The 17,147-nt window shown below is 45.0% G+C and overlaps 1 protein-coding gene across 1 annotated transcript in view; it reads right to left on the reverse strand.

Moving 5' to 3' along the window:
• Window positions 1-671: 671 nt before the first annotated feature.
• The window catches only part of LOC309569708 (SLAM family member 9-like), a 72,357-nt gene continuing 55,881 nt past the window's right edge, over window positions 672-17,147 (reverse strand). The window contains exons 2-3 of the mRNA XM_082275670.1: window positions 10,434-10,697; window positions 672-1,026 (exon numbers count right to left, since the gene is read on the reverse strand). Of these exons, the coding sequence (XP_082131796.1) occupies window positions 881-1,026; window positions 10,434-10,697 (410 nt within the window). The 3' untranslated portion in view covers window positions 672-880. The remainder of the gene's footprint in view (window positions 1,027-10,433; window positions 10,698-17,147) is intronic.

The raw sequence follows: 17,147 nt of genomic DNA on the forward strand, positions 1-17,147 counted from the left end.
ACTAGGGAGGACCGGTGAGGGGCCCCATTTCTAAAACTGGTCATTTGGAAACAACAGGTCCTGGGGTTCTATCATGTTAACATAAGTCATGAAAGATGGATCTGAAATTCTCAGTGGTTTTAGAACACAACTTAAGGTTTGGCAGTGAAACCAGACCTGGAAGGAGTTTCTCCAAATCACTGGAGTTTAAAGCTTGAAGCCCTTTGTATATACTAAATATACCTACAACGTAAGGACTGTTCCAGCATCAGCAACACCCACTGCCGTTCTGAACTAGAACAGCTTTAGCTTGCACTTCTACATGGGCATATCACTGATGAGTCCTTGATGGCTATCAGGCCACATAAACTTATGAAGAAGACTTAGGTATGGAGGCATTGGGAAGGACATATAAAGGACCCCAAATCTAAAAACTGACTTGTGATTTGGAAATTGCCAGTCCTTCATTTCTATGTTAGCATGGGAAGAAGGATTTGAATTCTTTAGATGTTTTAGAGTGTACTGCCAAGTTGGCTAACAAAACAAAATGGGCTTTCTCTAAATAATTGCCTGGTGTTTTTAAGGCATGGCACCCCCTGTACATACCCCAAATGCCAAATGCCGAGGTTGTTCCAGCTACATCCACCAAGGTTATATACTACAAATTACAGCCATTTGAGTGGCACAGCCTCCTAATATCTCTTGGGTGATCTCAATGCATGGTCTTGTAGGAAAGACAGTTTAGATTCCTATTCCAGTGAGTTTTATATATGGACATAACATTGCCTGGCACCCCAATGCCCCTCAGTGGGACTTGATCTCTTCACTTATGGGTAAACAAACCCAACCACCCAACAAACAGATATTCCTTGTAGTAAGCATTGGACAGAATGGATGGTCTTCAGATGGTGTCTGTCCTTGGACGTTGTGTGATCACCTCCGTCTTCATATGATGGATGAATATACAGCAGGTGATCAGCAGGACACAGACAGATATCACCAGACGTATGAGATTCACCATGGTATAATCTTCCATTGGTGTGTTTTCTGAAATTAGAAGAGGTCATATAGTGTTATTATACTGTAAATGCATTCAGTTTTCCTGTGTTCTACCAACCATTCCAGTCATACCAAAAAAAATGTAACTAGTAGAAGGGTTTGCATGACCAAGTCAGGTTACAGAAAAAGCTTTCCTTAACAAAAATATGGATCTGGCCATTGCTGAACTCCTTCTGAAGATGTCAATTTCCTTGCTGCTCCATGTTTAGTAAAGCCTCGTACACACGCACCGATCGTTGGCCGTGAATTTTCGGCCAACGTCCGAACGGCCGATTGTCGGCTTGTTAGTATGATGCTTCCGACAACCGACTCCGACTTTTCGGCCGAACAAAATCTGGTGTGCATGCTATAAAATTTTTGTTGGCTGTCAACAGAACGGCCGATTGTTCCTCAGTCAGTACAGATTTCGGCAGACAAAAATCAGATGAGCAAGACTGGGCATGCTCAGAGAAGAAAAAACACACGGAAAGTAAACCATCACATGACATCACTTCTGAAGTTGGTTTTTGTTGGCCGAAAAAATTTGTGTGCAGTGTAGAGCACATTTCAACCAACACAACAACACTGGACAAAAGACGGCCGATCGGTCGGCCAACAATCGGTGCGTGTGTACGAGGCTTTCGTTTTAACTTTGATGGAGAGTGCGTTCAATCAAAGTGGACCTCTTAGTAACTTTACAAGTCTGTTGGAATAAAATACCTAGGTATCACACATACCGCAACAATATTTTGTTTTATAAAAGCTATAACTTTTCTGATTAAGAAGTTTGCCTTGAGCTTTAATCGGGGTGCCTTTGCCTATCTTGGGATGATGTGATTAGTCTGCTGTGGGCAGAAGAAATAATTATCTTAGTCTCTCCTGCCCCAGTGAACATTTGTATCAGGCTTTCTCAAGCAGGGTTCCATGGAACCCTATATTTCTAACAGATTTTCTAGGCGTTCCTTAAAATGTGACTGATCGATCTCTGATGATGCCTACATAGTTTTTTGGTCTGATCTATATAGTTAAAATATACAAAACTTTACAAAGTTAACAAAACAGAGAAAATGAAGACACTTTCCATAGGATATAGTACCCCTGGATGATGTTCACTCTCACCTCAGACTACGACACTCTCATGAAAACCTAGATCAAAATCAGTCGGCCATTTTATTACCTTTGGTCATTCTAAAACACTTGTTTTAGAAGTTCCCCCTCCTTACCTTCCACTCTTCTATTCTAACTACACTTCCTCTTGTTATTTTCCTTTTCTAGAATTTAAGAAACTCTGGTACTTTGGTGCATTTTTATTTACCGCTTCACAACAACTAAGTAAATCTATTTCATAAATAATAGGTCATTTTCGAGACGAGATTGAATTGAGAATAGAGGGTTGGTTGCTCTCAATCTCCTTATGTTTAGCTTGTTTATAAACATGTACCTTTGTATGATATGCTGATAAACTTACTTTGTTCTTCTTGTTCATTGAAACAATGTTCATCTATCAATGTTTATACATTTACCTATGTTATGTTTTGATAGACTTTTTAATAAACTTTTAGACTCGGTTCACACTAGCGCGACTTGTCAGGCGACTTGGTCGTCTGACAAGTCGTGGTGGGTCGCCTGCCATTGATTAGCACAGGACCCGTTCTAATAGGAGCGACACAAGTCGCTCCGACTTAGAAAAAGAGTCCTGTACTACTTTGGGGCGACCTGGAGGCGACTTGCATTGACTTCAATGATATGAAGTCCGTGCATGTCGCGCCGAGGTCGCGGTGCACTCTGTGCTCCGCGACTTCACAGGTCGCCCCAGCAAGTAGCGTCGCCCCTGTGTGAGCAGGGTCTTATTGTGAAAAAAAAAAACAAAACAAAATAAAAATAATGATGTAAGTCCACTTTAAATACATAAAATGAGCAACAATCCCAATCTCATGAAATGAGAGCAACAGCCCCAATCCAATAGAATGTCATCCTTTGTGACAGCAATAGGAATGTGACAGGTTCTCTAAATGGAGGGATTTGTGGTCTTTAAGACCCCAAATCCATCTTCTGCTCTTAAAAGCATTCAAAACACCAAGACCAGTTTTTTTGAATACTTTAGATTTTTTAAAAATGGCACCAATGACATCCAAGTAAACCGGAAGTGATGTCATGTCATCGCTTTCAGGTTACCATCACGAACAGCCAATCCCAGCTATTGCTTGGCTGTCTGACCAGCACCGGCTGGTTAGTGTAAGCACCGGCTGGTCGCTCAGGTCTCCCGGTGGGATGGGAGAGCCAAAGCAAGCTGCGGAAAGCAGTGAGAGAAGGGGGGGGGGGGGGCGTCTGCAGGCATCATCCCGGGATAACCACTGAAAGTCCAGCGATGTACAGGTACCTCACTGGTCATTAAGTAGTTACAGTGTCTGCAAGGTGGACTTTCTGACCACCACTGTAAGGGGATATTCTTCTCACTGATCATTTTAGAAGGGGTTCCCTGAGATCTGAAAATTATTTTAAGGGTTCCTTTGGGGCAGTGCTTTAGGTGGCCCAAAAGAGGTACCGGTACTCTTCTAAAGGGGGGGCAATTGAGGGTGCAGATGTCCAAAATGAGTGTACTGGTATGCTAAGGCGCACGGAGAGGTGGCGGTATGCTCAAGAGCCATATTTGGAAGTGGCGGTATTGAGTACCAGTGCATACCGGGCCACTTAAAGCACTGCTTTGGGGTAAAAAGGTTGAGAAAGGCTGGTTTAGACTGTACTTTGTGGTTTTGTAGCAAGTTACAAGGCAAGAGCCTGCAGCAGAGCTAAAACTGGGATTTACATGACTGTGTCATCTCTGTGCTGGTATCTCAGTCCAGAAAGTAGGTAGTGACCCTGGATGATGCCTGATCAAAGAAGGTGCCCTTTTTCCAGAGAGAAAAGTAGATGAAGGCACTGCCAAGGGGAATGCTGTAATCTCTGTGCGATGTAATAAATATCAATAAGTGTTACTCAACATCTTTTACAGTGCATGCTACTCATTTCTGATGATAGGTCCTTTTCATAATGGCAGAGTCGGTGCTAGACTATTTTGCACCCTAGGCAAGACCAGCTCCTTGCAACCCCCCCCCCCCAAAAAAAAAAAAATTGTACACATTGCCCCCCTTCCTGTACATAATGCCTCCCCTTTCCCCCTTTTCTCCCCTTCCTGTATACACTGCCCCCTTTAATCCTACACCCCCCCCTTCCTGCGCACACTGCCCTTCTTTAATGCTACACCACCCTTCCTGCACACACTGCCCCCCCTTTAACCCTTCACCCCCTTCATATACACACTGCCCCCCTTTAATCCTACACCCCCTTCATTTACACACTGCCCCCCCCTTAACCCTACACATCCCTTCATAAACAAAGTTCCCCCCTTTAACCCTACACACCCCTTCTTGTACACACTGCCCCTTCCCCCTTCCTTCACACACTGCCCTTCTTTAATGCTAAACCCCCTTCCTGCACACACTGCCCACCTTTAACCCTACACCCCCCTTCCTGCACACACTGCCCACCTTTAACCCTGCACACCCCATCATATACAAAGTGCCCCCCTCTCTAGAGGTGACCTCCCCTGGGGATGAGGAAGTGACAGGAGAGGAATGGGGCACTGGCCATAGCTGCGCCCTAGGGGTGGCAGTGCGCCCTAGGCGGCCGCCTAGTTTGCCTAGTGGTAGCACCGGCCCTGCATAATGGTGTTGTGGTAGATGAAATTAGCGGAGGTTCGCCAAGGTGCTATAAAAACCAGCAAGTGTTTGGGAAGGATGCCATATCAGGTTTGCAAACACTAATTACTGGTCAATACTGCTGGTATGGCTCTTTGATAGAAAATCTGTTGGCTTTTTAAAAAGTGACAGGTTTTCTTGAAAGCTCAAGCCTCCATGACTAATACTCATTTTTCTCATGCTTCCCTGCTGCTTCATTCATCCATCAATGCTTTCAGAAAAAAATGTAAGGGTGATCATGTGACCTTCTCCCCAGTGGCGGAGCTAGACTTTTAAAACAGGGGTGGCAAAGGGGTGGCTAGGTATTATTTTGGGGGGTCAATATACAAAGTGTAATTTAGTGTCAGATTCGTCCACCGCAATGTCGCAGTCCCTCTAATGATCGCTGCCATTACTAGTAAAGACAGGATACAGGTGGTGGTGATCAGAGGATACAGACAGGATACAGGTTTGCCCCCAATGATTATTGCAGAGTGCCACAGCAATGCCCCCAATGATTATTGCAGAGTGAGACAGCAATGCCCCCAATGATTATTGCAGAGTGCGACAGCAATGCCCCCAATGATTATTGCAGAGTGCGACAGCAATGCCCCCAATGATTATTGCAGAGTGCGACAGCAATGCCCCCAATGATTATTGCAGAGTGAGACAGCCTTGCCCCCAATGATTATTGCAGAGTGAGACAGCAATGCCCCCAATGATTATTGCAGAGTGCGACAGCAATGCCCCCAATGATTATTGCAGAGTGAGACAGCCTTGCCCCCAATGATTATTGCAGTGAGACAGCAATGCCCCCAATGATTATTGCAGAGTGCGACAGCAATGCCCCCAATGATTATTGCAGAGTGAGACAGCCTTGCCCCCAATGATTATTGCAGAGTGCGACAGCAATGCCCCCAATGATTATTGCAGTGAGACAGCCTTGCCCCCAACAGTGGCGGAGCTAGACTTTTAAAACAGGGGTGGCAAAGGGGTGGCAAGATATTATTTTGGGGGGTCAATATACAAAGTGTCATTTAGTGTCAGATTTGTTCACCGCAATGTCGCAGTCCCTCTAATAATCGCTGATCCCTGTCATTACTAGTAAAAACAATTAAAAAATAAAAAGTTCCATAGTTTGTAGATGTAATAACTTTTTTGCAAACCAATCAAAATACACTTAGGATTTTTTACAAAAAATATGTGGCAGAATAAATACATACAGGTGACGGACAGAGCATGCGGACAGGATACAGCATGCGGACAGGATACAGCATGCGGACAGGATACAGCATGCGGACAGGATACAGCATGCGGACAGGATGCAGTGCCAAACTGCACCCCCCCCCCCCCAGGTGTAAAGAAAGATTTAGTGTCATTTCAAAACAAGAAAATACTTAAAACAGCAGCCAATTTACGCAATAATAATCCACAGCATTCGCATCAGTTTCTGCAACAATGATCCCCAGCAATGGTGCTAGCTTATTTAATAACCCCCAGCATTGATGGCAGTGACTGCGATCCCCATGTGAACTGGCTGCAGTGGTTAACTCTCTGGGAGGTTAATTAACCACTTGAGCTCTAGAAGATTTTACCCCCGTCATGCAACGCTGTACCCAAATAAAATGTATGTCATTTTTTTACAAAAAAAAAAGCTTTCTTTTGAGGGTATTTGCATACCACTGGTGTGTGTTAGCTTTTATTATGTGAATGAAAAAAGAAAAAAACAATTTTGAAAAAAAAAATATTTTTTACTTTCTGCTATAAAACATCCAATAAAAAAAAAAAAAAAATTCTTCCATAATTTAGACCAAAATGAAATCTTTAGTAAAAAAAAAATAAGTGTATATTAATGTGTTTGTGTGAAAGCTAAAATGCCTACAAATGAGATATATAATGGATTTTTTTTATATATACTAGAAATGGTGGTGATCAGCAACTTAGGGTCCTTTCACATTGTCCGCATCCGCTGACGGAGTCCGTTCTACTCAGTGGGGAACGATCCGCCGATCCCCGCTGAGCAGGCGGATGACCGCTCCGTCTCCGCTCTGTGCTTAGAGACAGAGGTGTCAGATCCCCGCTGTCCTTTATGGGGGAATCGGATGAGAATGGACCGTCTGTCCATTCTCATCCGATCCCATCCGATCCGCTGTCCGAAAAACGTACAGGTGGATCTGATCAGATCATTCTTGTGAAAGGACCCTAATAGTGGGACTGTGATCGTGACACGGGCCTGACACTTTGTGGGAACTAACTAACTGCCACATCACCAGTGACACTTATACAGTGATAATACTATACACCGTCACTGTACTAATGACACTGGCTAAGAAGGGGTTAACATCTAGGGGAAATCAAGGGGCTAATTGTGTGCCTAACAATGTGTAACGTGTGCTGCTTTTTACTACCAATCGATTTGTTTATTTTCTCTGCTTTGCAGGGAAAAGAAAGAAAAAGCGATCATTCCCTCTGTAAAGAGCCCTGTATTGATTGTCAACACAGAGCTCTGGGCTGTGATTTGACACAGCCGATCAGCAGGTCTCAGCCGTGAATCATTGGCTGAGATCTGTTGACAGTCTCTTGCTGTGTCAAATCACAGGGGAGTAGGTGGGTGGGGGCATGTGCCAGAAACCTTGAAACAGGCAGGGACGTACGCCTGTAGCTGCTACCCCATCACAGTACATATACTGCGACGGGTCAGCAAGTGGTTAATTGCCAATGATATTTGTAATATGCAGCATGAGGAGGTCATTCATTTCCACTGGTCATTGATGCATTAGTGACCGACCAGTGGCAGTAAATTAACCCCTTTGTGCTGCATTAGTGGCACCAATGTTAGTGTTAACACTGACACTGGTGCCACTAATGCAGCAAATAGGGGTTAATTAACAGCCACTGGTCGGTCACTAATGCATCAATGACCAGTGGAAATGAATGACCTCCTCATGCTGCATATTACAAATATCATTAACAATGGACCTCCCCACAGCCTCAGTCTCTCTCTCCCCAAGCCCCCCCCCAATCCTAAGAGCCTTAGTTGTGACTTAGTATTGCTTAGTTGTGCCTTACTAACTGGGCTCCTCCTTGCGCTCCTCTGGCAGCACACTCTTCTCCTCTGAGTCCTCTCTCCCCCATCCTGCCGGCGCCAGCATCTCAGTGACGTCACGTCAGGGGGGAGTGTCTTTGCTGACAGGGAAGGACTCTGCTGTTCTAGGCTTGTGCCGAGTGCAGGAGCGCACTCGACACATCGTTGCAGGCTTGCAGCTACATAGCGGATGGTGTGTAGTGTAGTCATCCACACACACACAGTGTACTCTGCGGACTGCGAGCATTTCACCTGCGCCCCCCCTCCTCTAGTAAATGGTACCGCCCAGGGCGCTCCCCTGTGATTCCTCCGCTCCGCCTCCCTCCCACTGCCTACCAGCTCTCCATCCGCCTCCCTCCGAAGCTCCCGTACGGCGATCCCCTGTGATTCCTCCGCTGAGGCGCTGCCATGCACCCACCCACCCAGGATCGGGGTGGCAACAGGGGTGGCAAGGACTTCTTCTGGGGTGGCAATTGCCACCCCAGCTAACCCTCTGGCTCCACCACTGGTCTAGGTGCCTAAATGCATTGAGTTGCTGCCACGTTCAGGGCTTTTTTTCAGCAGGAACCCAGTTTCGTCACCTCCAGCGCTCAGCGTTTGTAATAGCAAGGAGTGTGGGGTGTGTTGGAGGGTGTCTTGATGCTGACTACTTGGGGATCTATTGTCACTGGTAGGGATCTGGTATTGTGTGATGGTCTATTGTTGCTGCTAGTGGATCTATTGTTGCTGGGGGGTCTTATTTTGTTGGTAGGGATCTCCTGTTGATGTAGAGGTCTATTGTTGGCTGATCTATTGATACTGGTTGCTGGGAGAGCCGTTGTTGCTACTGTAGGGGGGGTCTAATGTTGCTGGGGTGGATCTTTTGCTGCTGGGTGAGATATTTTGTTGTGCGTGGGAGGTGGGTAGGGGTGGAACCAAGGGACAGTGTTTAGAGGTGGATAGTGGATGGAAACAAGGGGTGACTCAGAAAGGGGGGGGGGGTTCCCTGCACCTATTCTCTGAGAAAAAAAGCCCTGGTTAGGATGATAAGCACTTGAACACGTGTACCTAATAAAGTGGTCGGTGAGTATATATACACAGCTCCACTGGACAAATAAAGAGCTGAGTAGAGTGGGAATTAATGAGAACCTGTCACCTTGCAGATTTGAGGGGAAAGTGATAGTTTTCAAGGTCTCAATGTTAATAGCTATGGTTGGCCTCCAACAGACAAAGCTGATAATAAATGACCCAAACTGGTATGAAAGAGGAACAGAAGTTCAGGAGACATTAGTCACACAATTTATGCAGCACCATGAGATTCTAGGGTAAGGTTGGGTTGGGTTGGGTTGGATGTCATATAAACAAGTTGACAGTATCCCACTTAACCACTTGCTGTCTGCTCACTAGAGCTGTACTGCGGCAAAGTGGCTGTTGCAGGTCTGGCGACGTAGACCTACGTCGGCAGACACTCTCCCTTCTCGGCGGCGCGCGCGCACCACCGGAGGCTCGCTCCCGCTGTATTCAGTCACAGCAGAAGTCGGGCCAGAGGAGGAGCAGTGGCGATCGCCGCTGCTCTTTCCCGATCGTCGGGGAATCGAGTCTGGAGATCTGCCCGCTTGTGTAAACACAAGCGGGCGGATCTCCTAAGTGACAGACAGTGACAGATTGCAGGATTCAGCATAGCCGAACCTGCGATCTGTCCTTGTGTCACTCAGTCCCCTCCCCCCACACACGTCAGTAAGCACCAGGCATACATTAACCCCTCCCTCTCCAATAAAATTAACCCCTTCCCTGCCAGTGTCATTTTTACAGTAACAGTGCATATGTATAGCACTGATTACTGTAGTAATGTCACTGGTACCCCCAAAAGTGTCAAAAATGTCAGTCAAGGGTCCGATCTGTCCGCCGCAATGTCGCAGTCCCGCAAAAAAAAAATCGCAGACTGCCGCCATTACTCGTTAAAAAAAAAACACCAAAAATGACAGAAATCTTTCCCTTAGTTAGTAAACGCAATAACTTTTGCGCAAACCAATCAAAATACGCTTATTGCAATTTTTTTTTACCAAAAATATGTAGCAGAAAACAAATCGGCCTAAAATGATAAAAAATTTAGATTTTTACATTTTTTTGGGGGGAATTTCATATAAAAAAATGTGAAACATATTGTTATTTTTTCAAAATTGTCACTCTTTTTTTGTTTATAGCGCAAAAAGTAAATATCGCACAGGTGATCAAATACCACCAAAAGAAAGCTCTGTTTGTGGGAAAAAAAGGACGTAAATTTCGTTTGGGTACGGCGTCGCACGACCGCGCAATTGTCAGTTAAAGTCGCACAGTGCCGAATCGCAAAAAGTGGCCTGGACGTAAGACAGCAAAATGCTCCGGTGGTAAAGTGGTTAATAGCTATGGTTGGCCTCCAACAGACAAAGCTGATAATACATGACCCAAACTAGTATAAAAGAGGAACAGAAGTTCAGGAGACATTAGTCACACAATTTATGCAGCACCATGAGATTCTAGGGTAAGGTTGGGTTGGGTTGGGTTGGATGTCATATGAACAAGTTGACAGTATCCCACTTAAATACAAAAACTGACTTTAGCTTCATCCTTACAGACATGAAGAGTCTTGTAGACACTCTTACCTCCCTTGCAGTATTCCCAGGGGTGCACATTCTTCAAGACCTTACTGACCGGATTTTCTGCGGTACATATATAGGTGAAGTTGAAATTACCGGGAGGTACAAACACAACGTTCCGTGTCCCGGTAATGTCACTGCTGTTTACACTCCTCCAGGTGATGGACACATTGCTTCGATTTACTGAACACGTCAAGATGACGTCACATGTCTTATTATCGGTCACATTGGAACTGATGGTGACATCCTCAACCGTTAAGTTACCTGGTAGGAAGAAGAATCCAGTGTAAAATTTTAGGACTCTTTATAGGGAAAAAAATGCAGCTCAAGGTCCCCAGTACAAGGCAAGAGCTCCACCCACATCTACAAAACTCAGCATTCAACATCCCTGCCCTCGAAGAACCCTCTGCTCATTTACATGCACATCCGGTATTAAGCACAGAGGGACACTGAATTAAAGGAACTTCTGTTCTATATTGTGGTACCACAGATAGCTTCACACACCACCAGTGATGAACAATTAGGGAGGATCCGCCATCAGCAAAATATTAATCTTCTGGGATGATTCAATCATGATCTCTAATCCAAGGTTCTAACCAGGCCCAACCTTGCCTAAAGTGGTTATAAACCATTACCTGTACAAATTTGTGGCAGTTTTGAATTGTAAGTCTGTTAACCACTTGCCGACCGCTCACTGAGCTGGTACTGCGGCAAAGTGGCTCGTTATCGTCTGGCGACGTAGACCTACATCACCAGACACTCCCCTCTCTCGGCGGCGCGCGCGCGCCGCCGGAGACTCTCTCCCGCTGTATTCAGACACAGCGGGAGTCGGGCCAGGGGAGGAGAGGCGGTGATCACCGCCGCTCTTCCCCGATCGTCGGGGATCGAGTGAGGAGATCCGCCCGCTTGTGTAAACAAAGCGGGCGGATCTCCTATGTCAGTGGTTCCCAACTCCGGTCCTCAGGGACCACTAACAGGCCAGATTTTAAGTATTACCTTGGGGAGATGCAGACTAGAGTAATACAATCACTGAGCAACAAATTATATCACCTGGGATGTATTTCAGTTATCTTGCAAACCTGGCCTGTTAGTGGGCCCTGAGGACCAGGGTTGAGGACCACTGCCCTATGTGACAGACAGGGACAGATCACAGGATTCAGCATAGCTGAACCTGCGATCTGTGTCTGTGTCACACAATCCCCTCCCCCCACACACGTCAGTAAGCATGAGGCATACATATAACCCCTTGATCACCAATAAAGTTAACCCCTTCCCTGCCAGTGTCATTATTACAGTAACAGTGCATATTTATAGCACTGATTACTGTAGTAATGTCACTGGTACCCCCAAAAGTGTCAAAAATGTCATGTAAGTGGTAGACTCCGCGCTTAGGAATAATTTGGAATATGTATAGGCTGCAGCCTCCCTATATTATAGTCAAAGACTATATCAAATGTAAAGGGGTGGAAAAGGGTATGGCGCTGCCAACTATGAGTAGGTGAATGGACGTGGGATACCTCAAAAAATTGGTAAAGTATGAAGAGGAAATGTATAACAATAAATCAACTGATTAAAGATAAAAAAATAATAAATAAATAATAAATACAGTAACAGTGGCATATTTTTAGCACTGATTACTGTAGTAATGTCACTGGTCCCCCCCCCAAAAGTGTCAAAAATGTCAGTTAGGGGTCCAAACTGTCCGCCGCAATGTCGCAGTCCTGCAAAAAAAAAAAAAACGCAGATCGCCGCCATTACTAGTAAAAAAAAAAAATAAACAATAAAAATGACAAATCTTTCCCGTAGTTAGTAAACGCGATAACTTTTGCGCAAACCAATCAAAATACGCTTATTGGGATTTTTTTTTAACAAAAATATGTAGCAGAAAACAAATTCACCTACAATGTTAAAAAATGTAGATTTTTAAATTTTTTTTGGGGAATATTATTATTTTTTGGTAAAAAAAAAAATCGCAATAAACGTATTTTGATTGGTTTGCGCAAAAGTTACTAACTACAGGAAAGATTTGCCATTTTTATTGGTTTTTTTTTTCACTAGTAATGGCGGCGATCTGCGATTTTTTGCGGGACTGTGACCTTGCGGCGGACAGATCGGACCCCTAACTGATATTTTTGACACTTTTGGGGGGACCAGTGACATTACTACAGTAATCAGTGCTAAAAATATGCACTGTTACTGTAATAATGACACTGGCAGGGAAGGGGTTAACGCAGTTGGTGATCAAAGGGTTAAATGTGTGCCTCATGCTTACTGCCGTATGTGGGGGGAGGGGGTTCTGTGACACAGACACAGATCCATAGGTGTGCGCAGCCTATTGCATTAGGGTGTGCACCCCAAAGTTTAAATACACATGCATGTGTTTGCCTACATGTACATGGCCCCGATACATTACTCTCCCTGCTGGCAAAGTTAAATAGAGCAGAGCAGGTCCGAGGGAGATCTTTCCCTGCCTTAATGAATACTTCTGTTCAGTTTTTACAGAAGAAAAAGAAGGAGAAGGACCTCCACTTGAAAGGATGACTAATGAATCGTTTGATGCATGTGTCTTTACAGAGGAAGACGTTCTAAGATTGCTGTCTAAAGTGAAGACAAATAAGTCACAGGGTCCTGATGAGATACACCCAAAATTATTAAAAGAGCTTAGTGGTGAGCTGGCCAAACCATTAACAGATTTATTTAACCAATCATTAGTAACAGGAGTCGTCCCGGAAGATTGGAAATTGGCAAATGTCGTGCCCATTCACAAGAAAGGTAGTAGGGAGGAATCGAGCAACTATAGACCAGTGAGTCTGACATCAATAGTAGGCAAATTAATGGAAACCCTATTAAAGGATAGGATTGTGGAACATCTTAAATCCCATGGATTGCAAGATGAAAAACAACATGGGTTTACTTCAGGGAGATCATGTCAAACAAATCTTATAGATTTTTTTGACTGGGTGATTAAAATAATAGACGGTGGAGGTGCAGTAGCCATTGCATATCTAGATTTTAGTAAGGCTTTTGACACTGTCCCACATAGAAGACTTATCAATAAACTGCAGTCATTGAGCATGGACTCCCATATTGTTGAGTGGATTAGGCAGTGGCTGAGTGATAGACAACAGAGGGTTGTAGTCAATGGAGAACATTCAGAACAAGCTCAGGTTACCAGTGGGGTACCTCAGGGATCTGTACTGGGACCAATTTTGTTTAATATCTTCATAAGTGATATTACAAAAGGCCTCGATGGTAAGGTTTGTCTTTTTGCTGATGACACAAAGATATGTAACAGGGTTGATGTTCCTGGAGGGAAACGCCAAATGGAAAAGGATTTAGGAAAACTAGAAGAATGGTCAGAACTCTGGCAACTGAAATTTAATGTGGATAAGTGCAAGATAATGCACCTGGGGCGTAAAAACCCAAGGGCAGAATATAGAATATTTGACACAGTCCTGACCTCAGTATCTGAGGAAAGGGATTTAGGAGTAATTATTTCAGAAGACTTAAAGGTGGGAAGACAATGTAATAGAGCAGCACGAAATGCCAGCAGAATGCTTGGATGTATAGGGAGAGGTATAAGCAGTAGAAAGAGAGAAGTGCTTATGCCGCTGTACAGAACACTGGTGAGACCTCACTTGGAGTATTGTGCGCAGTACTGGAGGCCATATCTCCAGAAGGATATAGATACTCTAGAGAGAGTCCAGAGAAGAGCTACTAAACTAGTACATGGATTGCAGGAAAAAACTTACCAGGAAAGATTAAAGGACCTTAACATGTATAGCTTGGAAGAAAGAAGAGACAGAGGGGATATGATAGAAACTTTTAAATACATAAAGGGAATCAACTCGGTAAAGGAGGAGAGCATATTTAAAAGAAGAAAAACTACCACAAGAGGACACAGTTTTAAATTAGAGGGGCAAAGGTTTAAAAGTAATATGAGGAAGTATTACTTTACTGAGAGAGTAGTGGATGCATGGAATAACCTTCCTGCAGAAGTGGTAGCTGCAAATACAGTGAAGGAGTTTAAGCATGCATGGGATAGGCATAAGGCTATCCTTCATATAAGATAGGGCCAGGGACTATTCATATGATTTAGATATATTGGGCATACTAGATGGGCCAAATGGTTCTTATCTGCCGACACATTCTATGTTTCTATGTTTCTATGTTTCCCATCTCCTCACTGGCAAACAGAGCGATAATGCTAATGTGCCCTAGGTGATTAGGGTGTGCCCAGGCACACCCGGCACACCCTGTGCGCGCGCCTATGCACAGATCGCAGGTTCAGCTATGCTGAATCCTGTAATCTGTCCCTGCCGTCACATAGAGATCCTAAAAGCAAAAAGAACAAAAAAGGGCGCACCGACCTAGCGCATTATCCTCAATATAGGCTTTATTCAAATGACATTAAAAATGGCTACTCACAGACGTAGATAAAAGTAAAACGTATCAAGCTAGATTGCTCAAAAGTCCGTGTTTAGTCCATATAATTGTCCATGATGAGATGACTGACGCGTTTCGAGGCCTAGCCTCTTCCTCAGAGCCACCTTACAGTCACATAGAGATCCGCCCGCTTTGTTTAGTCAAGCAGGTGGATTTTATCACTCTTTCCCCGACGATCGGAGAAGAGAGACGGTGATCACCGCCTCTCCTCCTCCGGCAGCTGAGCCAGGTAGGAGTCCAGCGACGTAGGTCTACGTCGCTGGACCCAGGGCTGCCACCTTGCTGCTCCATAAAGAGGATCTGTCATACTTATTTATATTACAAGGGATGATTCCTTGTAATAGGAATAAAAGTTTTAAAAATTAAAAATAAAAATAAAATAAAAAAAGGGACAGTGTAAAAAAAAAAAAAATTTAAAGCGTCCCCATCCCTCCATGCTCGCGCGCAGAAGCGAATACATACTTAAAGCGGAGTTCCACCCAAAAGTGTAACTTCCGCTTTAGGTATTCTAACCCCCTGACATGCCACATTTGGCATGTCATTTTTTTGGGGGGGGGGAGCGGGTAACTAGTTTTGACAGGTACCCGCTCCCACTTCCGCTTGGAGCGCCGCGGCGCCCTGAACGGAAGTTCTCCTCTCCCCCTCCCTCCCAGCAATCTTCTGGGACATGTCAGAGGTCCCAGAAGATTGCCGGCCAATCAAGACGCTCAGCGCAACTCGCGCATGCGCAGTGGGTACCCGGCTGTGAAGCCGCAAACTGTCACAGCCGGGTGCCTACAGCAGTGATGCCGGCGCCGCCGAGACCAGAGGGAGAGGATCGAGGCTTCGGGCGGCCGCATCTCTGGACCGTTGGACAGGTGAGTGAAATGGCTGGAACTCCGCTTTAAGTCGTGCACGCATATGTAAACGGTATTCACACCACACATGTGAGGTATCACAGGGAGAGCAATAATTCTAGCACTAGACCTCCTCTGTAACTCTATACAGGTAACCTGTAAAGGCGTTTAAAGCAACTCCTATTGAGATTTGTAAGTTCCGTAGTTTGTCACTATTCCATGAGCCTGCGCAATTATAAAGCATGACATGTTAGATATCCATTTACTCTGTGTATCATCTTTTACATTTTACAAAAAAATTGGGGTATATTTTGTGTTTTGTTTTTATTCATTAAAATGTATTTTTACCCAAAAAAATTGCAATTTGCAAAACCACTGCGCAAATACCGTGTGACACAAAACATTGCAACGATTGCCATTTTATTCCCTAGGGTCTCTGCTATTTTATTCCTTATGGCCTCTGTCATTTTATTCCCTAGGGCAGGGGTCAGGAACCCATGGCTGGCGAGCCAGACGTGGCTCTTTTGATGGCTGCATCTGGCTCGCAGACAAATCTTTAATAAAGGGGGTCGTGTCCGGGACGTGACTCAATCCAGTGCCATCCGCGTAGCTGTGCCCGGTGCCAAGGAGGTTTCTGCACCCATCGACGGTACACTTTGGGGGCTACCCACTTCTACCCTCAGTTCGTCTCTGGGTGACCGGATTGCAGCGCTACGGACCCCACGGCCTACTCGCGGTACCGCCGGTGTCTCGTGTGCTGTGCATCTGAGGGCCTTGGTAATCACCGCCTGGTAAGATCTGCCATCCGCTCCCTGTGCCCCGACAGACACGATCTCCTTCCCCTCTGAGACCCGGGGACCCACGGGAGCTGCCTCTCACATCCATTTCTGAGGCCTTCAGCGGCCGGCCGCCATTTTCTCAGGGCCTATACTCACCTCCATCACCTCCATCACCTCCATCACTCGCAGGCCTGCAGGCGCTTCACCACTCCAACCTCATTGCATTACCTGCCTGCTCTGCTCTCTTCCCGACCGGACTCCAGGCACTTTCACACGGCTCCATCTATTCACTGTATAGCTGCGGGCCATGAATATGAATATTAAATAAAGGTTCCCGACCCCTGAAATATAGTGTATGGCTCTCACGGAATTACATTTGAAAATATTTGGTGTTCATGGCTCTCTCAGCCAAAAAGATTCCCAACCCCCTGCCCTAGGGTCTCTGCTAAAAAAAAAAAAAAAAAATGTATAATGTTTTGGGGCTCTGAGTAATTTTCTAGCAAAAAATACAGATTTGTAACTTGTAAACAAAAAGTGCCAGAAAAAGCCTGGTCTACAAGTGGTTATTGCCCATTGATAGCATTATTCATATCAGTCCAAATGCTCTTACTTGTATTAAAAAATAAAAATCTATCCATCAGAGACGTAACTAG

Source organism: Pelophylax lessonae, assembly GCF_965119305.1.
Source record: "Pelophylax lessonae genome assembly, chromosome: 13".
NCBI classification, from domain to species: Eukaryota; Metazoa; Chordata; class Amphibia; order Anura; family Ranidae; genus Pelophylax; species Pelophylax lessonae.